Genomic DNA, 23,882 nt, shown 5'->3' on the forward strand with positions numbered 1-23,882 from the left:
CAGTATCCTATATAAGGAACATTTTGTTTTGACATTCACAAACGTTATCTTTAACCGGATAATCGTAAAGTGTATGATTGAACATAATGTGAACTATGTGGAGGATAGTGAATATTCAAGATGGAATTTGTCCCTCTCTTTGAGGGAGATATCTTTTGGGCCCCTCGATTAGTAAGAATGACAAATGCATGGTCGTGCTCAGATGAACTGAAAGAGTTATTAGTATTATTTGACCTACCAGTTTACTAAGGGATCGAGAAATTATATTTGAACAATATAAGGATGACACTACACATGCCTTATGTTCGAATTAGATATCGTGTGACAAAAGGACTATGACATATGGTATTTAATTAGGTTATTACGAACTCTAAATTATTATTACTTGGGTTAATCATAATGTCTTGCTAGAGACCAATTGTGATTTGTGAAATTAATATAGTATTAATTCTATTGCCAACGTAAGATAAACCTATTGGGTCGCACATCATGAATGTAATGAACGGACTGGGGTTATTTCAGTAAATTTGTATTTATATGTTATGAATATATAAATTTGTATTTCTGTTATTACATTATTTAGATAATGTAATCCGAATTTATTTTATGGTTAAAATATAATTCAGATTTATATTTATAGTATTGGATAACTATAAATATAAATAACAGTTATAATAAGACCGAAATATTTAATTAAGTTAGGACTCCTAATTAGGATCTTAATTAATTAGATATCCTAATTAGCTAGGACTCTACATGAGCTAGGGTTCATATTATTAGGATGAATGTATCACTATTACTAGTGATAGACATCAATATTTCATATATATAGAAAAAACCTTTTGCATAGTTATTTTCGAAATAAGTATGACCTAAATTTTGGTAGCCGACTTAAGCTCTGCAACCCGAAATTATACCCCAAAACTCAAAGCTAGCACTTCGTGTCTGTTTGTGATCATACTTGTGTGGATACTGGTAGAGGGTGGTCGTTCATTTTTTAGCAGCACCTACAGTTCGTTTTTGGCAAAAAGTATAATGAGGAATCACGCATCAAAAGGTAAGTGATCTAATTCTTTTATCGAATTGATTGAAACACGTGGATCTTGTATAGGGATTAAGCAATAAATTTTATATTCCGCTACTATTCTGTACTTGAGATTGCATGAATTCCCTTCACTTACGTCCCTTTTTGGCAGGGGCTCGCATTTTCCGATGCAAGTACAGATTTTCAGGATGACGAGTCGGTTCGTTAGGATCTCCTACATATCAGCTGCTTGGTAAGCCTCAGTTTTCTTCGAGGTGTTATTTTACTTTCATTCATTATTCATATTAGACATTCGAGTATGCCGGGGGCCTTGTCCCAATAAACAGATAGTATTTCACTACTTTTTAGAGGCTTCATAGACTAGAGTAGCAATTAGTCAGTATTTTCAGATTTTGTGTTAGCCGTGTTGGCTACACCTTTATATTCTCAGATTTATCTCACCATTTTTTATTTAAGATTCAGTCAAACTTTCAGTAGCTCTGCGTGTTTATAAATTACATTCCGCATCAGTACATGTCCCATGTCCCATTTTGATCATTTTGATCATGGAAATCTGTCGCATCCTTTGAGAGCGTAAAAACATCCGCCAAGGAAGAATTAGCAGAGAGAGTGACTTCAGAATCTGTTCTGCAAGTGTGGTTTGCTGCACTCTTTGGCAAGACAGCATATCCATCACCACTAGCTGAACAAGTTCCAGGTTGAGAATCACGTAATTTGTTCTCGTCAGAAGTATCTTGCACGTATAACTTATTTGTAATTTCCATTTCATTGTCAATATCTCTTCTGCAGGTGTGGATTGTCGCACCATCTAGCAAGACAGCATTTTCTTCACAACAAACTGAACTAGTTTCTGTTTGTAAATCATGCATTTTGGTCCCAGATGTATCTTTTATGTCCAACTTCACTGTAAATTGTATATCCTCATTATCAATCCTATGGTTCTCCTTTTCTTTTTCCAAATTACCAGCATCATTTAGAGGAGCAATGGACAAACATGGCACCCTAACTTCTTCAGAAACAGAACCTTGTTGGCTTTTATGCGGATCATCTTCTACAGTTGAGCATTCTTCAGGCAGAAGATCGACACCACGTGGTTGTTGTGATACCCTCGAACTTGCAAGAGCAATAGTATCCATAGGCACCTGCTCCGACACTGTCGAAGATATCAAATCTTTAATCTGGAGTCCATGTGCAGGCAGGTTATTCACAATGGAACTAAACTCAATGCGTTTCACAGGATTTGATAAATTTTTGGACAGAAAAAGATTTTTTGATGTCTTCTAACAGCAAATCACCCTCACCACTAGAGATAGGATCCCACTTAAGCCAATCATCAAATTCAGGTTCCTTGATGCCTGAAGTTATCGGTTCAACCTTAATTGTGTCCTTGTGGTAACACTTTTTCCTTAACGCATTAGTTATAACAGTCCTGCCAAAGGGATAGAATACTTCAAAATCCATCATGCACAAGTACAAGTAACCCAAAAAAATAAAGTAATTTTTGTAAGTTACCTACAATTTTTGGAAAGCGCTGCTTTAGCACGTTCCAGTTGGAGACCAAGCAAAGATGCCATATTCGCTACATCATACAGCCCTCTAAGTTCTGTTACAGAAGGAGCAGCACTGGAGAAAAGAAGATTCTTTCCTCGAGTCCAATCCTCCAGCAACTGCATATTTAGCAATTAGATCAGATTAGGTTTGACGCATTCTAGACACCAAAGATAGTAAGAAAATATAAATCATGACTCTTAAATTAGGCTGAATATGTTAATATAAATCATAACTCTTAAACTGTGATTCTTGTTAAGAAGCTTTGCTAATTGCTCATGTAAACATAACATGCAAGTAAGAACTTTTTACTGGATCTTGAGGTTTATGGTCTGCTGTAAGATGTCTATTGCATTGAATAGTATTTTCCTACATTTTGCTTTCTATGATTTACTGACATTCAATGTCTTTGATCTACGCTTAACTTGTAGAATATGCAATGTGCTTCCTACATTTTCATTGTTTTTGGGTCGTGGCCAGGTTAGCAAAATTCTATTGCCCTGGTATTATGTTCAAATCCATTAACAACAAAGAATAAAGTCAGAATGTGTGTACGGTTTTCAGTATCTAGAAATCTAAGAAGAAAGCCTCATAAAAATCTAAGAATGCCAACTGCCTTTAAATCCAACCAAACCCAAAACAAGAAGGCCACACAAAAAGGATTACGTATACTCCAAAGTACAAGACTTCCATTTTTACTAAGCGAACTGTCTAGCTAATAAAGGTTTCTTATGCAATTAGGTACATAAGATGGAGTGAATAGAAGCAAGAAAGAGAATATAAATTCGGGTTCACTATAGATAAGGCAAAATAGAAGCTGTGATGCAAACTACCAAAACTTCAAAAGCCATTTTTTATAGGTAAAGATTTTATTATAATGGTACCAAGATGGTACAGAAAAGAGTACAAGGCCAGACACCTACTCTGTTAGCACCCCTTCAGTCTACCAACGATTTACACATGGAAAGTTTAAAGAAATTAGAAGTAGATTATTTCAGTTTGTAGCAGTTGATTGCAGTAAAGAGGTAATTCCTCCAATTTCTCTTTTCAGTTTTTAGTAGGAAGTTATTTCCTTATTATTAGGTAGGTGGTTAATACACCAGTATTGTATTTAAATGTACCTGAATTCAATGGAAGGTATGCAGAAAATTATTCCAGTTTTTGAGTACTTAAACTCAAGAGATCGCAGGTTCTCTCTTAACGAACCAGCATCATAGGTCGGAAAAAGAAATCATCTTCTCTTAACTCTCTCTACGTTAACTCTGATTCTGTCTTACATCGTCCCGTAACTCAATCCATAACCGGGGACCGTAACATACTCTTACACCAACCATCACATGTTTTACCCTGTAAGTATAGAAAATCCATTTTTTTAATTTGCCATCACGTGTTTTACCCCAGTAAGTATAGAAAATCCATTTTTTTAATTTGCCATCACGTGTTTTACCCCAGTAAGTCTAGAAAATCCATTTTTTTAATTTGGTCACTTCCTATATAAGAAAGAACCCGTGGACTACTAATTTATCTTCATTAATGAAAAAACAAAGGCGAACTCTAAATGGATAGTAAGGATTCACATGGCCAACTGCAAGTAGAGCTTTGAATTGAAGCTTACTTGTTGTAAGGGTAAAAGGAAAAAGAAAGGGCAAACGTAGACCAATTAGGCTTGATAACTCTAACATGTATTAGAGAACCATAGGGTCGCTATTGTAGAAAACTGTTTAACGTATTGTCAAGAGGATTTCATCCCTTCACTTAAGCCCACACTATACCAACTACTAAAAACCAAATAGGAAGGAATAAAACCAGAATTTCCCTGACTCACCTTAGCATTAGATATAATTTGCCTCCTCATTTAGGCATCCGAGATAAGACTGCAGTAAGTAATCTCAAAATGCACTCCACGCTGCAGTAAAAAAAAAAAAATCAAAGCTGCCAATCATCCAGAAAACCATAAACAACTAAACTTAAACATGATTCAGCTAACTCCGAGCATACACCATCTCTGGTGCCACTCACTTCTTCCTCCATATTAAGAAGTTTCTTCAACGTATTAGTTTCAGTTAGAAAGTTATGATTTACCCATCTTAATGGTTAAGATTTATGCATACCAAAAGCCCTGGACAGAAATGAAACCCATCTATATTTGAAGGGAATCAAATGACAGTCAAATGAACATAGATATCTCTTTCCAAGGAGTTTTATTTGCAATAATGACAATTCATCAGCATATCGCTCCTTCCCTATCCCATAACAAAGTAAATATTTATTAAGTATGGATATCTACATGCTTGCATGAGCATTTATTCCTAACCTTGTTGCAAGACTTAATAATCAAATATTGCATGCTACTAAATTAAGAAATCCTCTGCTATTGGTTTACCTCAGTAAGATTAACCACCTTATGCATATGTACTGACCAAAAGAGGAAATAATATCACAACTACACCTCAATCCTAAGCAAGTTAGGGTCAGCTAACAGAGGAAATAACATGACCAAAAAAATCAGAAAGGAGCATGTAGATAATCATTAGTATTAAGGGGCATATTTTGGATTATATGTGTATGAGAAGTTTCCTATTACAGGTCATCAGAATAAGATCAAGGGAATGACTTTCTTCTTTATTCCTAAATAGGTATAAGATCAAGGGAAAGACTTTCACCCAAATAACTTTTTCTCCAACAAAAGTAAGCGTTCCTCTATTCAATTTTACTTTCTATTTCACTTAATAGTATTCTCTTTTAGGAGAACACACTAATATTCTTTACAACCGAAATTTAGTGGAAATCAAAAATATATTTAGAACCCAAATATTTAGCAGTTCCTTTGTCCATATGTTTATATTTAAGATGACTGCTTCATTCTAATCAGAGCTCCAAGGATTCAAACATATATTATTTGGAGAATCTTTCTTAAAAAGCCTCACGCCCTTGAAAGTGACCCACCATAACTCAATAGTCTGACTCATGCAGACTTCTTTTTTCAATTTATCAATAGTTTATGAATATGAGTATTACATTGATAAAGGGCACACCTGAATTGCAGCTTTAACCATGGATTGCTTCAACCTAAATGGCAACTTATCAGAGAAATCAATAGCAATTATGCCCACCTAAAAATGAAAAGAAGAAGGTAAGCACACAGAAAAATAGTGTAGAGACATGCATAAACGCAACATCTAAAGTCTCCAAGGAAATATAGACAGATAATAGAGGCAAAAATGATATGTTAAAATATCCAATTCAAGAAAATAAACATTTGACTCATCTCAACCCAAAATACTTAGCTATTGAAATAAAAGAAGTGCTCCATTATTTAAGACAATGTGCAGCTTCTAGTGCATGGGTGTACAATGAAATCATGCAGTTTTAACCCATCACGAAAAAAAAAAAAAAAAAAAAAAAAAAATCACCAGTATCATCCTTTTCTTCCTCATAGCTGCTTGTACCAGTGCCAGATTTACTATGTTCTGTAGTCTGTACAATGTTTTCGACTCAAACTTAATATGAATAGTTGAATTTAATCCAAAACTACCTAGTTATGCTACTCCCCACCTATTATCACAAACTGGTGGTAAAAGTCAGTGCTACCACCAATTAAAATGTTGAATCCGTCTCTAACTCACACTTTATTGAACCACCATATACTCCACGAATCTCAGGAAGGAAAAAGTAGTATCCCTATTATCAAGGGCGGAGTCAGAATTTTCATCAAGGGTGTTCATATTTTAGGACAGGGGATGTGTGAGGAAAAAAAAAAATAGCGTATGAAGAAAACACATAGCCGAAATTCGAACTCGCGTCCTCAGCGAGAGTTTGCACACCCTTAGCCGCTGGGCTATCCTTCTTTTCTATGTCAAGGTTGTTCATTACTAGTATATATCCACAAAATTTTATATTTAATATAAGCATCCAACAATTTTTTCTGACGAAGGGTGTTCATATGACCACCCTTGAATAGGTGTGGCTCCGCCCCTGCCTATTATTCATGGCAAGCTGCTTAATGTGCACCATGAAATGCATTTATGCAGTTCTAACCCATGATAATAAAAGATCACCAGCATTGCCCCTTTTACTCCATTCTACAATGTGGGCAACGGATGCATCAGCACTGACTGCCTTTACAGCCTGTTTGGTCAAGCTTCTACAATCAGCTTATTTTGAAAGGTGTTTTTCAAAAGAGCACTTTTCGTAAGAAGCCGTTTGTGTGACAAATCAATTTGAAAAACATTTTGAGCAGCAATTAGTGCTTAGCCAAGCTTTCAAAAAGTGATTCTAAGTTTATTTTCTGAAAAGTGCTTTTCAAAAACATACTCCCTCCGTCCCAACTCCCATATTAGTTGTCATGTTTCCCTTCTCGAGAGTCAATTTGACTAATCTTCATAGCTACATCGGATTTCATTAATTCAATATTTTAAAATAACAATTTAGATATTCAAAACTACACAAAAAAGTACTATAGGTTGTAATTCCTCTCATATCTATATGGTGAAAAAGTTTATCTTAAAGTATTATTCAAAGTTAATCTAGTTTGACTTTCGAGAAATGACTGAGGGAGTACTTTTGAGGAAGAAGCTACTCTTTTCAACTTCTCAAAAACAGCCTCTGTTTCAACTGAAAAACACTTTTTCTTCTCCTAAAAACTTGGCCGAACAACTCAACTTTGACAAAGAACACTTTCTCCGGAAAACAAAAACATGTTTGAACTTAGAAAAGCTTGGCCAACAGGCTATTAGTTCCAACAGCATATATACACCTCTAACTCATACTTAAATTCCATGAATATTCAATGCTTCATTTCAGCACAAATAGTGAAATTCTAATTATTCAACGAACCTCGGAATAATTAAAGAAAAGAAAAAGTCCAACTTTTGAGATCCAAATTGCATGTCCAAACAAAATTTCAACTTCAAATCAACCCGATTTCAAACTAACAGCCAAACGGACCTTAAATGAGCTAAACATTCCATGAATATTCAATGTTTCATCTCAGCAAAGATAAGGAAATCCTTAGACCCTGTTTGGCCATGGATATTTTTCGCTGGAAATCTGTTTGGACATAGAATTGTTACAATTCTCAATTTTCCAAAAAACCTCTAATAAGTTGTTTTCACAATTTTCACTCCAAATCACTCATAAAAATTCAAAAACAACTCCAATTTATATTCATGTCCAAACACAACTCTAATTTCCAAATACCATTTTCAACTTGAAAACAAATGCTCCCTCCATTCCAATATAAGGTGTCGTTTGGCCATAAAAATTATTCACTTTTTTCCGGAAAATTTTTTCACTTTTTTACTTTTGGCCGTTTGGCCATAAATATTCGGAATACAACTTGAAGTTGTATTCCGGAATACCAAAAACAAGAAAAACTTGTTTTTCAAATTTTTTTCACTTTTTACAACTACATTTCACCAAAAACTACAATTTCAAAAACTGTGGTCAAACACAACTCCAACTCCAACTCCAACTTCAAAAATTCCAAAAAAAGTGAATATGTTTTTGGTATTTATGGCCAAACGCCTACTAAGTGTCTTACCTTCCTTTTTCAGTCCCAAAAGAGTGCCTCTTTCTATATTTAGTAAGTTAACAATTCAAACATCCTACATGGCAAGTTTATAATCACAAGATTCAAATGACATTTTAGTACATTACACGCATCTTTAATTTAAAACCACAAGATTAAAAAGTCTCCCTATATTTCTTAAAACACTGTGTCCAGTCAAACTAAGACACTTAAATTGGGACGGATGGAGTAGATTCTAAACATGTAAAAAAAAATCAAAAAAAAATTAAAGATTTTATATCCAAATTCACACCAAACATTAGTTAGTCAGAACCATCGTACTCCGAATCAAGCCAACAACATACCCAGTAGAATCCCACAATGTGGGTCTGGGGAGGTAGAGTGTATGCAGACCTTACCCCACCTTGAAAGGTAGAGGGCTGTTTCCGAAAGACCCTCGGCTCAAACGAGAACAAGACAAAAAGGTCAGATAAGGACAAGCATATCAAAACAATATGAAAGCGAGAAATAATAAAAGCGAGAAAGTCATGATAAAATAGTCTAGAAAGAAAGGAGCAGTAGCTACCATAGATAAATTCAAGCCAAACAAAACAAATTGAAACGGAAGGAATATTCAACGAACCTCGGAAACCTGGCAAGCCTGTTCAAAAGCATTCTGATTAAGTGGTCTCACAGCAACAATATCATAACTCTTCAAAATTGGATTCCCACTATTAAGCGCCGAAGCCTGAGACGAACTATCAACCACAACAGTCAATCGTGTATACTGTCGAAAAGGCGAAGAAACGACAACGTTTAAGAGTTTTCGACGAAACTCTACGGTTGATGAAAGTGAAGGTGAGAGTTTGAGAATTGAGGAGAGTGGGAATAAAGGGATGTTACAACGGTCTGATTCGGACATTACGCCTTTGAATGTACGGTTGTATGCGATACCGGTGTAACCGAGTTCCATTGCTTTGATTATGAGCTTAAGTCGTGTGGTTTTTAAGGTTTTTTTGTCGGTGATTGTGATGTTTCTGTCGGATTCGTAGTATGGTATGTTAAGGTCGAAGAAACCCATGATTTGAATTTTGTGTCTGTAGGAGAGGATTTGGTAGAGACGATGGAGATTTAAGGTGAGAAAGTTGGTAATGGTGGTGAAATTGGGGTTTAAGGGGTTTTGGTGATACTTGTCTAATTGGGCGGGCCTGAACAACTCGAGCCCGTTTGGCTTAAATGTTTTTTTTTTCCCGCGGATTGTGCTTGATGTGGGGGTGGTCTTTAAATTTTGTCCTTCAAATTGGTATATTCCGAGGTTATGGGTTTGAACTTCAACTCAATAAAAAAAATTACAAGATAGAATTTCATAAGGCAGAATTTTAAGATAGAATTTTATCCATGCAAATTCTCCCTTAAGGCTCGACATGAACAAAATTTGCAAAACTGTCCATGCAAGCAGAATTTGGGCCTTAAGGACGAAAGTTAAAGATCAATAATTTGAGGGACAAAAATTAAAGACCACCCCAGCGAAGGGTGATCCTGCAAATTGCCCTTAAATGATTAAAAGAGAAACATTTTTTTGTGCGGATTGCCCTTCAAAGGCACTGGTCTTCAATTTTTGGCCCTCAAATTGGTGTTGTTTAATTTTTTCCCTTCATTTAATATTCCGAGGTTTTTGGTTCGAATCCCAACTCAGAGGTTTTGGGTTCGAACGTCAGCTCAAAGGTTTTGGGTTCGAACCTTAGCTCAGTAAAAAAAAATGAATTTTACAAAACAGTCGCAAGGCAGAATTTTGCAGGCAGAGTTTCAAACTCTACCTTAAGGCACTCAAAACTCTGTCTGAGGCTTAACTTTGACCGAAATAGGCCTAAAACTCTGTCTTGCGATTTTTTATTTTTTATTTTGACTGAGACGGAATTTGAACCCCAAACTTAATATTAAGAGAAGGACAAAAATTAAAGACCACCAATTTGAGGAGAAAAAATTAAAGACTAGTGCCTTTGAAGGGTAATCGTGCAAATAACCCAAAGAGAAATTACTCGATTTGGCAAATATTTTAATTATATTTACGGAATGCAACTGTAGTTTTAAAAAATTTAATTATAAACGTCAAGAAAATCTCATCAAATTCTAAACTATTCAACACAAAAAGTACACTAGACACTACAAGAACAACAACAACATACTCAGTAGGAGAGACCCATGATTGAATTGTGTTTGTAGGAGAGAATTTGGTAGAGACGATTGGAGAAGAAAGGGGAGAAATGTGGTAATGGTGGTGAGAAGAAGGATTCAAGGGGTTTTGGGTCGATACTCGTTTGATTGGGTAGGGGTAAGGTCTGTGTAAACTCTACCCTCTCCAGACCCCACATTGTGGGATTCTATTGGGCATGTTGTTGTTGTTGTAGTACTCGTTTGATTGGGTGGGCCTGAAAAACTCGAGCCCATTTGATTTAAATGATTAAAAGTAGTCTGCTTAAGCATTAAGGAACGAAAATTAATTTTTATGTGTTAGAAATTGATTTTATAAACAATATGTGCTGGTATTGAAGTGTTGAAATTGATAGTAAATATTATTACAACAACATACTATAAAGCATATAAAAAACAATATGAAAAAAAAAATACAGAAGAAGCTTAGTAGAAAATAGTGGAGAAAAGAACCATAGTAACAACAAATTAATGATATGATAAGCATTCTTTTTGTTAAAATAACTGAAATATTTGATATATTTCTAAAATATATAAATTTATATATATATATATATATATATATATATATATATAAGAGAGACGGAGTAATACAAAATCCTAATCTAAAATGGTCTATAGGACATAGAATATAACATATAATGGATATACTACAAGAAAAATGTACTCATATACAGATACAAAAACAGCTAAACAAAATGAAATGAACTTTTGTAAAAGCGTGGTTTACACTACACAAAGCTACGATAAGGACAATTACAAAAATAAAAGGCATAAAAAATACAGAACACATTATAATAGAAATTATCCTCAATATAATAGAAAGAAATATTATCTTAGAAAATCAGCAGCCAGAAAACCTTATTTAGACAGAAATAGGCATGTAAGAAAATATCGAACAGAAAGGAATTATAAAAATAAACTAGAATGCTTTACTTGTGGAAGTGTAGAACACTTAGCAAAGACAAGCATATAACAAGAACCCTAGTCCAGAACTGTCTCCAAGTCCAAGGATGTCTCCAGTCCATAGTTCAGAAGAAGGAGATATGATGAATTTCCAGAATAGTGCATTTCAAGATTCACAAGACCCAAACGACTACGATTCGGGAATGAGTTTTGATTCTATTGCACTACATAATTTAGACACTTAAAAAAAAATTATATATATGTATGTAATCAGACAGACGTAGTGGAGGAAATAGTCATGATGAGACAAAAGACGGAAAGATTCGTTGAAAAAATCAACGGCTAGCAGACATTTGCAGAAAAAGAAGGCTTTATTAAAAGCAACTTTAATAAAGCAGCCACAGTAAATAGACAGATCAGCCACAGTAAACGGACAGATCAGCTAAAAGACGAGTAATGAAGTTTCTTTTACAGTAAACGGACAGATCAGCTAAAAGACAAGTAAATGAAGTTTCTTTTGAAAAAGTTCACGTGACGATGGGGCCCAAAGAGCACCCGGCTGAACTCAAGAGATTCTTTAAGCATTTTGAAATCCGAAGTTGAAGTCCGCCAGACACCTATAAATAACAGCATTTGTGAAGAAGCAAAGACATCACCAAGAAGAGCATCGACCACCTCTCTCTCTAAAAAACTTCCATATTCCCCTTCTCTTTCATCAAATGCTTCAATCCCTTGCCCAGTCCAAAACCTGTGTAATATAAATCCCTATTGTAAATTAGTACTAAGTTTGTAATAACTACCCCTAGTGTGAAGTAGTTTTTGGGGTTCCCCGAAAGGGAAACCTCTCTCCTTCTTCAAACCATGTAAGTTTATTTACTATGTTTTCTGTACTAATCTCCCTATTATGTAAATTATTTTGTGATTATTATGTTTAAGTAATTATTTCCTTATCATCATGAATCTGTTATTCTTAGTATATGGTTATTCTCTTAACTTCTTAAAAACTTCGATGGATTAACCTGTAAATTTGTAGGTTTTAAAGAGGCCGTTTTAATGTCCAAATAATAAAGGACGATGTTGGCCGTGGTTACCGGGGTGTGGTTAAAGAAGACTGTTATTAAGCACAAACGTTAAGAGAAAGAGATGAACGGCATAACAAGATTCGTGACAATTTTTTTAAAAAAAAAAAAAAAAACTGTTCATTACTGTTCGCTTTTACTGTTCATAGTACTGTTCACGGTACTGTTCATAGTACTGTTCATAAAAACTAATTGGGAGATAGACAGAAAATTAATAAATATAACTACATGATAAGAAGAGAAATATAGGAGTGAGGAAGTACCGAGTAGGATTGTTAAAAATTTATTTGAAAACAGCATTAATTTCCTGCTTTGTCCCTTGAACTTTTTGAAAGAACTTATTGAAAAATTTAACTTGTTGAAAAATTTGGTACCCCCCTATAACCAAAGACTCATCTAAGACTATATGAGAAGACCTTTTTCTGCTAGAAAAAGAAAGCAAACGCATGTACCTACTGCTAGACTAGAGTTAATGAGACAACACCGTTTTGCTAAAGATTTAAGTTTTTACTATCGTATGATCTATCTTACTCAAAAAAGATTAATAAACCTTACAAGCACAAGAAAGACCCTTACCGAACATATTAACTATTTAGACACAGCTTATAGAGAAGAACTAAATCATAACACAGCGGTATTAAGTTTTCGCAATAATCTTCTTTGGGAAATTCATTTTACCAACGACGAGATATTTAGAACTGAAAACTATATTAGACAACTAGAACAAAAAGTACAACGTATGCCTTTAGGTTAATATGCAAGATCATTATTTAAAAGTCAAACAAGAATTAAATAACATATACCCAGAATATATTAAATTAAGTAGTATATATATATATATATATATATAAAAGGACGAAGAAAGGAAATAGAATAGAGGAATAGTCAAAAATTATATTCTAGGAATAATATTTTAACAAGTACAAAAGATATTAAAGATAAAATGTAAAAGATTTAATCAAACCAAAAATTCTTATAAGCGGTAAGTTGATATTTAACTACTAATATCTTTTGCACTTATAAGTATTTTTTATGTTTACTAAACACTTAGATAAAGGGAAAAGGCACTGTTACCCCCCCCCCCCCCCCCCCCAACTTGTACCAAATTTTCTATGACACACCTTTCCTTTCAAGGGGTCCTATTACCCCCCCTAAACTATATTTTTCCGTAATTATTTGCACCTTTTGTGCTGACCTGGACTAGTGCGTGAGATCAAATATGTGAAGCGTGTAGAGGTAAAAAAACATAATTTTTCACGAATGGGAAACTGCCACGTATCATGCCAAAGCTTATGTGAAGACCAGACCCATCGTCTCTAGTCCACTACGTTCTTCATTCTCTCCATTACTCCACCGATTATCAGCCTAAATTGAAGAATTCAAATTATTTTTTTGGTCTTAAATTCTCATCTTTTTCGACGAGGTAAGTAAATTACTCTCTAAATTCGTTATCCTTTCTCCATCTCATGTCGAATTTCTAGTTTAGGGTTTTAATTTTCTTCCCCAATTTCTGTGTAAGAAATTTTAGGGTTAGGAATGGCGAACAACTTGTTGAATAAGCTGTGTATGGACGAAGAAGATCCTATGCTCAATTCCGTAGTGCGATGCAAACATGGCATTTTGCTGAAAATGCAGACATCTTGGTCTGATCGCAATCCCGGAAGGAGATTTTGGTCTTGTCCTCACTATGAGGTTTGTGCTCATATTCTAATTTGGTTGATTAATTTTAGTGTTAAGTGTTAATTTGAAGTGACTGTATTCTTCAAATTTCAGCCAATGAAGTGCAATTTTTTCAGATGGAGAGACACGGAGAGAGTTGATCAAAGATCAAGGTTTATTATTCCAAGATTGGTGAACAAAATCAAAGAGTTACAAGAAAATTACGAGCATGTTCGGGTGCATTTGGATGAGCTTGAAAGTCTTAAGATGAAATATGATAATGTTGACATGAATTCACTTGAACCTAAGGAGAAAATTCAGTTGGATGAGGTTGAAAGTCTTACCCTTCAATATGATAATCTCAACATCAGTGAGTTGATTGAGCTTGAAGATTCAAAAGATTCAATAGATAAAGGTGAGTTGATTGAGATTCAAGATTCAAAAGATTCAATAGATAAAGGTGAGTTGATTGAGCTTCAAGATTCAAAAGATTCAATAGATAAAGGTGAGTTGATTGAGCTTCAAGATTCAAAAGATAAAGGTGAGTTGAATGAGTTTGAAGATTCAAAAGAGGAGGAGGATGGGTTGAATGAGTTTGAAGATACAAAAGAAGAGAAGGATGATTTGAATGAGCTTGAAGATTCAAAAGAGAAGGGTAGTTTGAAAGAGAAGGATATGACAGGAAAAAAGAAAAACGGGAGGTGTTGGTTTAATAGAAACTTACTTTGGTGTTTGATGGTTTGTTTATTTGTTGTGTATCTTAGTAGTTTATTAGAAATGGCCAACTTGAAGAAAAATCAAATGAAGTTGCCATAGTAGCTAGTGGTTTGTTAATAGTACCTCATTTTGTTTGTTGTAATGGTACTTAAATGATCTCGGATAGGCTAAGTTAGATGTGTTATAATTGTACTTAAATGATCTCGGATAGGCTAAGTTAGATGTGTTTTGCTGGATGGTACATTTTGGTATTGTAACGAAGCATTGTAATGGTATTTTAATGGTGGTCTTGTACCTACACTTGTTTTAGTTTATCCTACTTCTCATATTGGTGTTCTTTCACTAAATTTTGACAACTTTGTTTTGGTATTGTTTGAGTAAATGTTGGTCAAATTTTTTGAGTGACATAATGCAGCAAATTGCACCAGATTTCAGCAAACAGAACCGTTCTCAAATGCCATGACAACCTAACAGTTTTTTTCATTCTCATAGTGCACCAGAATTCAGCATCAACTTGTACTCAAATGCCATAACAACCTAACAATTTTTTGAGTGACATAATGCAGCAAATTGCACCAGATTTCAGCAAACAAAACCATTCTCAAATGCCATGACAACCTAACAGTTTTTTTCATTCTCAAAGTGCACCAGAATTTGTCACTCAAATGTGCCAGAATTCAGCATCAACTTGTACTCAAATGTCATAACAACCTAAAAGTTTTTTGAGTGACATAATGCAGCAAAATAAGATCACATAATGCAGCAAAGTGCACCAGAATTCGTCACTCAAATGTGCCAGAATTCAGCATCAAAACCATTCTCATATACCAGATTTTGTCACTCAAATGCACCATAGATAAACAAAACACTTCTTGAACATTGGGTGTAAATAGCAGAATTCAGTACCATTTCCAACATAACAAAAAACATATGGTACATTTGAATACCACTTCAAAGTCTTAAGTCTTAATGTAGCTTAAAACAAACAAAATACAAGTTGTTTCCAGCTGGCACTTAACATTAGATCTTCCATGGGTCTCTTGGCAATGAAGGATTGGTACTTTTCCCTGCTTTAGCCCTTACTTGATCTCTAATCTCTTGAAGCCTTCTTGTTGTGAGTGCTTTAGCTCCCTTCCACTTCAGTGTATTTGTTGGATTGAAACCAATATCACCAGTTACATCAGCTGATCTTACTATTTTTTTTGGTCCAGTAGATACTATTCTTTGACTTGGCAGCCCAAGATATTTTAAAAAAAAAATCATAAGTTATTGTTATTAAGAGAACACTACAATATATTAATGTATCAATACTTACATTAAAAGTTGTGAAGCCATTCTTAGCTTGAAACACACCTACTCCCATCACTCTTGGCCTTTTATATGGCGTTGTTCTTGCTACACCTTTTCCTTTTCCTCTAGTTGCAGCAGTTGAACTAGGTGCAGTAGTTGAACTAGGTGCAGCTGTACTTCCGGAGCAGTTGAACCAACTTTCAAATGGATGATTAACATCCCCTCCCACATCTGTTCCCACACTTTTTCTTTTTCCTCTAGTTGCAGCAGTTGAACTCTGTGCAGCAGTTGAACTAGGTGCAGCTGTTGGACCAGGTGTAGTATACTTCCAGAGTAGTTGAACCAACTTTCAAGTAGGTGATTAACCTTTTCTCCTCCCACATTTCTCCCTGCACCCCTTCCACTTCCTCTACCACCTTTAGCACCTCTGGGTCTTTTTGTACTTTCAGCAGCTCTTGAAGAAGTTTCATGTGCCACAATTGGTGTTGTGTTAGTTGCAGATGGAACTTCTGCAGCAATTGTATTTTTCTTAGGTCTGCCTCTCCCTCTCTTTACTGCAGGCTCAACTTCAACAGTTGTTGTTTTCTAACATACACACACACATATATTAGAAGACACACAACAAAATAGTACATTACCTTTGGTCTGCCCACATTTGGTGTTGTGTTAGTTGCAGATGGAACTTCTGCAGCAACTGGAATTTTCTTAGGTCTGCCTCTCCCTCTCTTTACTGCAGGCTCAACTACAACAGTTGTTGTTTTCTAACATACAAACACACATATATTAAAAGACACAACCAATATTAGAAGACACACAATAAAATAGTACATTACCTTTGGTCTGCCCACATTTGGTGTTGAACTTGATGGAACTGATGAAGCAACATTTTTCAAAGGACACCCTTTTCTGTTGTGACCCTTAACATGGCAGAGACCACATGCCATAGGCATACCAATTTTAGGTAATTTCCCACACTTCTTTGTTTCATTTTGCTCTTTCCTTCTATTCTTTTTGGGCCTGCCTGGCATTGGTTTCACCACTGGTGGTGCAACAGTGGGATGTCTATTATCAGGCCAAAAAGGCATATTATTTACAGGATGAATGAAGTGAGAATATGTCATCAAATATGTCTCTTTTTTGTAGCAGCTATCAACATATTCAGTTGGGTCACATTGTTTTAAAACCATGGCAGATATGGCATGTGCACAGGGTATCCCCTTAAGCATCCATGATCTACAACTACATACCCTCTTTCTTAGACAAACAGAGTGTTGTTTGTCTCCATCCAACACTTCATATCCTGATTCTCCATTAAATTCAATTGAACAGTCCATTGCTTTGTCAATATTATCCTTCAATATCTTCATTCCCATTAGAGAAATGTCCCCTATCCAAGTATTTGCAAATTGACTTAACCTAGCAATTCTAGTCATAACCTTTACTCTTATCTCCTCAAGCATGCTAATGATAGTTTTGTGCCTAGCTGCCAAAATCCAGGCATTGAAACTCTCACACATATTATTATCAATTGAATCACACTTCACATCAGTGTTAAAAAACACCTTGCACCAATACTCTTTATCATAGCAGAGTAGATCATCTACTATTCCATCTCCAAGTTTTCCTAGTAACTTCAAATTTGCATTAAATTCTGCCTCATAAGTGCTTTTAGCACACTTCCAAAATACTTGCTTCCTTTGAAGCCCTCTCCTTTCCTTTGACCAGTTAGCAAGAATGTGCCTAGCACACCTTCTTTTTTCACAGGCTGGCAACAGTTCCCTAGTTGCTGATTCAAGTCCCTACAACAGTTGGCATCAAAGAGTGAATAAACAGAAACAATAAAGAATAAAGAAACAGAAAGTGTGAAAATAAATACCTTTTGCATGTCTGAAATAATAGTGTAGCCTGTGCCATCTCCTAATCCCAAGTCCCCCTTCAGCAAAGTCAAGAACCAACTCCAAGTATTTTTGTTCTCATATTCCACTACTGCCTAAGCAAGTGGAAACATTTGGTTATTCCCATCCCTAGCCACAGCACATAGTAATTGCCCCTTACTAATTCCTTTAAGGAAACAACCATCTAATCCTATGCATTTTCTAACATCCATAAATGACTTCTTGAGTGCGTCAAAACAGATGTAAAAACCTTCAAAACTGGCTGACCAAGATCATTAGCATCACCAAGTTTAACAACACAAGTACTTCCAGGGTTTGTCCTCAACAACTCATCCTTATAATCAAGAATTCTCCCAAACTCAAGAACATGATCTCCTATTATGTCCTTCAGCACCTTAGCTCTTGCTCTCCTAGCTGTGGTCTTACCAACATGGACTTTAAACTTCTTCCTAACTATCTCTTGCAACTTAAACACTCTAATGTTTGGTTGTTCAATTATTCTCTTTTTTAAGGCATGAGCCAAGAATTTAGCATTGCACAAGTAATTTCTGGAGGATTTTTCACACTTATGAACTGGAATGTAAGTCCTAATAATAAAATTATTACTTACTTTGTCAAGGCTAGAAAACATAAGCCACTTGCAACCTTCCTTGCAACACCTCACCCTTACTCTATTAGGCTCATTAACATACTTCTCAATCTGAACTCTCCACTGGATTGCATACCTAGTGACTGCATCTCTAAACTCCTTCACACTCACAAAAGTCATTCCCAACTGCCACACAATTTTTTTACAAGTTGGATCAAATCTCACACCCTTTGTACCAAATTTTTTTCTTTTAGATTTTGACAGTTTTACCCTCCTCTGTTGCCCCTCTTCAAACCAATATTCACCATCATCAGTTTCATAGCTACCAGGATCAGAACTTGGGTAATATGGTTCATTACCCCCTAGTCTGCCTTCTAACTTTTTTTTACCTACTTCTGCAGTCTCATCAAATCCCAAATCTGGGCCAGCTTCACCACATGGTACTTCTTCAGTGTCTTTTGGAATTCTTTCCCTTCTATTCCTCCTTGCTGCTTTTCTTCTCTCATTCTTAAGCTCTATGTACTCCTCATGTACATCACTAAAATAATCATCCTCTCCACTCAAGTCATCATTTTCAGAATCTGAACTATCATCAGTTGATTCATCAGATCCCTTTACTGAAAGTTCACTGTTTTCAGAATCTGATGGACCAGCAGCTAGATCTATTGGATCTCGAGTGTTTGGAGGTACTACTTCTAACGGAGGAGTAGTATTTGGGGCAGTATCTAGGGCATTTTTAGAGGCAGTAGTTAGGGTTGAAGCTGGGGCATTTAAAGATACCTCACCAACTTCAATGTTTTGACTAGCACTTCCTTCAATGGTCCCCACCCCTTTATAAAGAGAAGAATCAGATTCCCCCTCATCCATGTGCACATATACTTCCAAAATCTGCCCACTTTGCAAAGTCCTTCCAATTCTTGAAATAACCCTATCACTGTCAATATTTCCTAAAATGCCACTGTTAGGTGGTCTAATACTAAAGTTGCAACATGAGTTGTACCCTAGATCTGTAATATAACCCTTCAGCTCAAAATAAGAAAGTGTATCAACATCAACATTAGTAAATTCACTCATTACCCCACCCACATAGCTTGCTTCATCCTCATCATCTTCATAAACTAAGTCCCCACCATGATACAGTCTTATAGTGATAAATGTAAACCCACTCATACCTAAATGCAAACAAACACAAATAACAAAAAAAATCATCATAATTCTCAATAAACTAACTAATCGACAAAAATGAGAAAAACTCACTAAAGCAAAAAAGCAGTGTAGACATGCAGATCAAGTGGAAAATCTACCATTTTAGCAGCAATTCAACTGTCAATACTACTTTATTCGATTAATCAAAATTGCAAACATAAAAACCCCTAAAACCCTAGACTAACACAAACCCAATTAAATGTAGTAAAGTACTAACCTTTGGTTGAAAGATAAGCTTAGCCTTCCAACTGACTGTGAATCAATAATCGTACCACCAAAGAAATGAAAAAAAAAAAACCCTAGATTATACTTTTTTGAACTGAAGGAAGATAGAACGTTTGATTGAAGGATTTGGGGAAATTTTGATTGAAGGAAGATAGAACGTTTGATTGAAGGAAGTATAACGTTTGATTGAAGGATTTGTGATGGAATCAAGAGGTTCGGTTGATTTTAGTGGGTGTGTTCTTTTGGTTCAAAAGGATGAGCAAATGTAATAAAATTAAAACGATTGGGTGAATAGTCTTGGGGCCCACAGCGCGTGTACAACACATATCGTGATATAACTGGGACACTAGTCCAGGTCAGCACAAAAGGTGCAAATAATTACGGAAAAATATAGTTTAGGGGGGGTAATAGGACCCCTTGAAAGGAAAGGTGTGTCCTAGCAAATTTGGTACAAGTTGGGGGGGGGGGGGGGGGGGTAACAGTGCCTTTTCCCCTTAGATAAACTAAAAAATATTTCTAAATTAATTTGATCAACTTATAAGCTTAGACAAATATTCTCTTTGTGTTGGTCTTGACCAGTGGTGCGGCCAGAACCGGACCAATATTTACATAGTCTATGAAAATAGTATTTCTTGAATCTTTAAAGATTTGTCTCTTATTTTTATTTTTTTGAAAATGCTTTAACATGAATTGAGAAAGTTTTACTCTTGATTTTGTGCCAAATAGTTGGAGTGGTTATGAACACCGTGATTTAATAAAAATATAGCTCGTTGAGGTTATGAATCTATTTTAGAAAATGTCAAATGCTTTAGGGAGTTACTTGTGGAGACCATCAAGATTGGTTTGGGAGTTTATTTAGTTTGAGAATTTACTAGTATGAGTTAAATTTTGAATATAAGTATTAAGAAAAAGAATTTAATTAAGCAATTTTGACTCAAATTTGAAAAGTTTTTGGGACTTACGTCTCAAATGAACGTCCAAAATGTTGGAGTTTATGCCTAAGCGAACACTGAAGGGTTGGGACTCACACCTCACGAACTTACACCCCGTCAGTACGCCTTAGTGCATTTATGCTATGCCTCGCTCCGGAACTCCCATCAAATGGTACTTAAACACTATTCAATACTATCAAATGTGTTATATTCCCTCCTTTACAATTTGTTTGTTTGGTTTTGACTTGACACAGATTTTAAGAAGGTAAATAAGACTTTTGAATCTTGAGGTCTTATATAAAAGATATGTTGAATGTACCAACATTTCTCTTAATCTTGTGGTCTTAAACATGCCATATGAAAAGTTGAAACTAAAAAGTTGCAAAAAAAAAAAAAAAAAAAAAAAAAAAAAACAAAGTGACATTCTTTTAAAACAGCCTAAAAGGGAAAGTAAAAAAAAAAAAATTAAAATAGAGGGAGTATCTGAATTTGATAATTTAAGAATCTCAAACATGGACTTTTGCAATTTAGTCCTTCGACCGAGATAAAAGTACAGAAGGTTGGATTCACTTAGTCACCACAATTTAAAATAATTTCTTTAATAAAATGGGCGGTTACTCTTCTTGCCAAAGATGCCACGCCAATTCGAAGAAATCAAAGCAGCAAGAAGTGGAAATTGCAAAAGCACGAAGGAGATGATAGGAAAACAAGCCATTATAATTACTGGTACAAGCACATATGCTTTCTTCTGCCCGAAAACAATATACACTGCGGCACTGAAGCTAACTGTCATGAGTGTTATGGAGAGAAATTGTCACACCCCAATCCTGATAGGGCATGACGGGCACCCGACTCTCATCAGAGTCGAGCGAACCCTTAGACATTCACTCTATCAAAACCTGTCATTTCAAAAACTTTTAAGAACATTAAACTTTTCCAAATAGAAATCATTATCTTTATAACGATTATGAAAACTTTCAATCAAATAAGTACTTCAAACCAATTGAAATCATCTAAAATACATACTCTTTTAAAATACACAAATGACTCAACTGATATCACTTTGTCGACATCTCGACAAACATACCACAGGACACTGTCTGCAGAAGTCTCTAAGAAGTAAACTGAACATTATGAGTCAGGACAGGGCCCTGACATACTCATAATCATACATATCTACTCATCACAGCTCCAGAATGAGGTGGAACTTGTCAATCCCAGCTGACGTCCAAGCATCTTAGCTATACACTTAACTTGCCAAACAATCTGGGGCTGCGGGTATGAACACAGCGTCCCCAGGCAAAAGGACGTCAGTACGGACAATGTACTGAGTATGTAAGGTGGTAACAAGTCATAATCATAATTTGACTTTAGGAGAGAAGAAATCACAATCTAACTCAACACTTGCAGCCTTCGCTGGAAGAAACAAAAATGTGCACACGAAGTCTCAAACAACCTTTAAGTAAATAATGCAATCCAACACATATGCCGCTTCCGACATGTTAACAGAATGGTCCCTTCGGACAGCCGCTTCCAGCTAGTATCACAATAGTCCCTTCGGACGGCCGCTTTCGGCATAATAATGATGGCCCCTTCGAGCAGCCGCTTCCTGCTTAATAATGACGACCCCTTCGGGCAGCCGCTTCCGGCTTAATAGTGATGACCCCTTCGAGAAACCGCTTCCGGCTTAATATTACCATCATATCAACACAAACTCAATCCACAAATATCAATTTCAATTCATATCATAAGTCACTAATCAATTCATCACAATTCAATTATTAGCCTTAGTCTTTCACAAGAAGTTATTAAATTTGTATCTCACTAGACTTAAGAGGACATACTTCCAGGTTTGAGGGTAGAGTTGTTATGAAATTCTTACTACTTATATTCTACTCAATTTCATCTTATTGCCCTTCCCAAAGAATAAATGATTATATCAATACAAAGGGATGATACTATGGAATGTAGACATAAATCGTAAATGAAATGAAGTAGTAAAATCTTGCACCCCCTTCGGAGTGGTTTTGAAAATCAAACTTTATGTTTCCTTTAGTAGAAAACTCATTTCCTCGAAATCATTAGTAAAACCATATACACAATTCAACTTGTCACCTTATGGGTGTTCCCTTCGGAACAGAATAAGAGTACAATATCATAAGCCATCACAAGAAACATTTAGACCTTACTCGTCTAAGAATGGAATCATATGGAGTACATATAGAATGAATAACAACAAGAATCATGCCAAAGGAAGAAAAGTTTGCCTTACATACTTGTATATCAACTTCCCAACGGGGTAACGGGATCAGCTTCCTTAGCAAATCAAGCTACAACCATAAAGACGATACTTCTATAAACAACGAGAGGCATACCAACTAGCCGATGAAGGGAAAATAATTCCATACGAACTTCTACGCCATAATCTTCATCTAGCTCCCTTCTAAACCTCACAACTTCATCAACCAATACATGGTTACGTATTCACCAATATCTCCAGCCATTAGACAGAACTAAATCAGCTCAACATATCTACACAACATAACTAACAATTCAAGTGTATCATTTAGTACTTCAACTTATAGCTTGTAATATTTAACACCTTTAAACCATCAATATTGTTCATCTACAACATGTCACAACTTCCAGTTCCTAAAATAGTCCAATATGCAACAACATCACAACAATAATGCCAACACCTTACATTACCCAAAACAGTCCAAGAGACAATAACATCATAACTATGATTTTCCGATTCTACAAGCTAGCCATAACTTGTATATCCTTAGTTCTACATAGATGGAGTAGGGCCTTACCTCAAAACACCAGAATCAGTTATATTTAACTTTGTTTCAATTTGAAGGAATCTCAAATCCCCAACACAAGAGGAAGGATGAGCTTAGCTAACATCACAAGGACTTTCCATGGAGGAATCACTTCAAAACCTTGAAGAATTTTTCTAGGATGACCATGGAACCTTTAGAAACATTTAGAGGTGTTTGGGAGCATGGGTGAGCTTCTCAATAGATGGAATTAGCTGCTGCTAGCAACAGACGTTAATGCTAGTTTCA

The 23,882-nt window shown here is 35.5% G+C and overlaps 1 protein-coding gene and 1 pseudogene across 2 annotated transcripts; one reads left to right on the top strand and one right to left on the bottom strand.

Annotated features, from left to right (window-relative positions):
* Positions 1-1,443: 1,443 nt before the first annotated feature.
* Positions 1,444-9,289, bottom strand: LOC132605923 (protein GAMETOPHYTE DEFECTIVE 1-like; annotated as a pseudogene).
* A 4,533-nt stretch (positions 9,290-13,822) lies between these two features.
* Positions 13,823-14,965, top strand: LOC132605000 (uncharacterized). Of its 2 annotated transcripts, none has more exons than XM_060318335.1 (2): positions 13,823-13,990; positions 14,072-14,965. In XM_060318335.1, the coding sequence occupies exons 1-2, from the start codon at positions 13,835-13,837 to the stop codon at positions 14,771-14,773; spliced, it is 858 nt and encodes a 285-aa protein (XP_060174318.1). In that variant the 5' UTR covers positions 13,823-13,834; the 3' UTR covers positions 14,774-14,965. The 2 variants fall into 2 exon arrangements, with proteins under 2 accessions (XP_060174318.1, XP_060174319.1); XM_060318336.1 differs by having other exon boundaries at positions 14,095-14,965.
* The last annotated feature ends 8,917 nt before the right edge of the window (positions 14,966-23,882 follow it).

Source organism: Lycium barbarum, chromosome 8 (genome assembly GCF_019175385.1).
Source record: "Lycium barbarum isolate Lr01 chromosome 8, ASM1917538v2, whole genome shotgun sequence".
Taxonomy (NCBI): Eukaryota; Viridiplantae; Streptophyta; class Magnoliopsida; order Solanales; family Solanaceae; genus Lycium; species Lycium barbarum.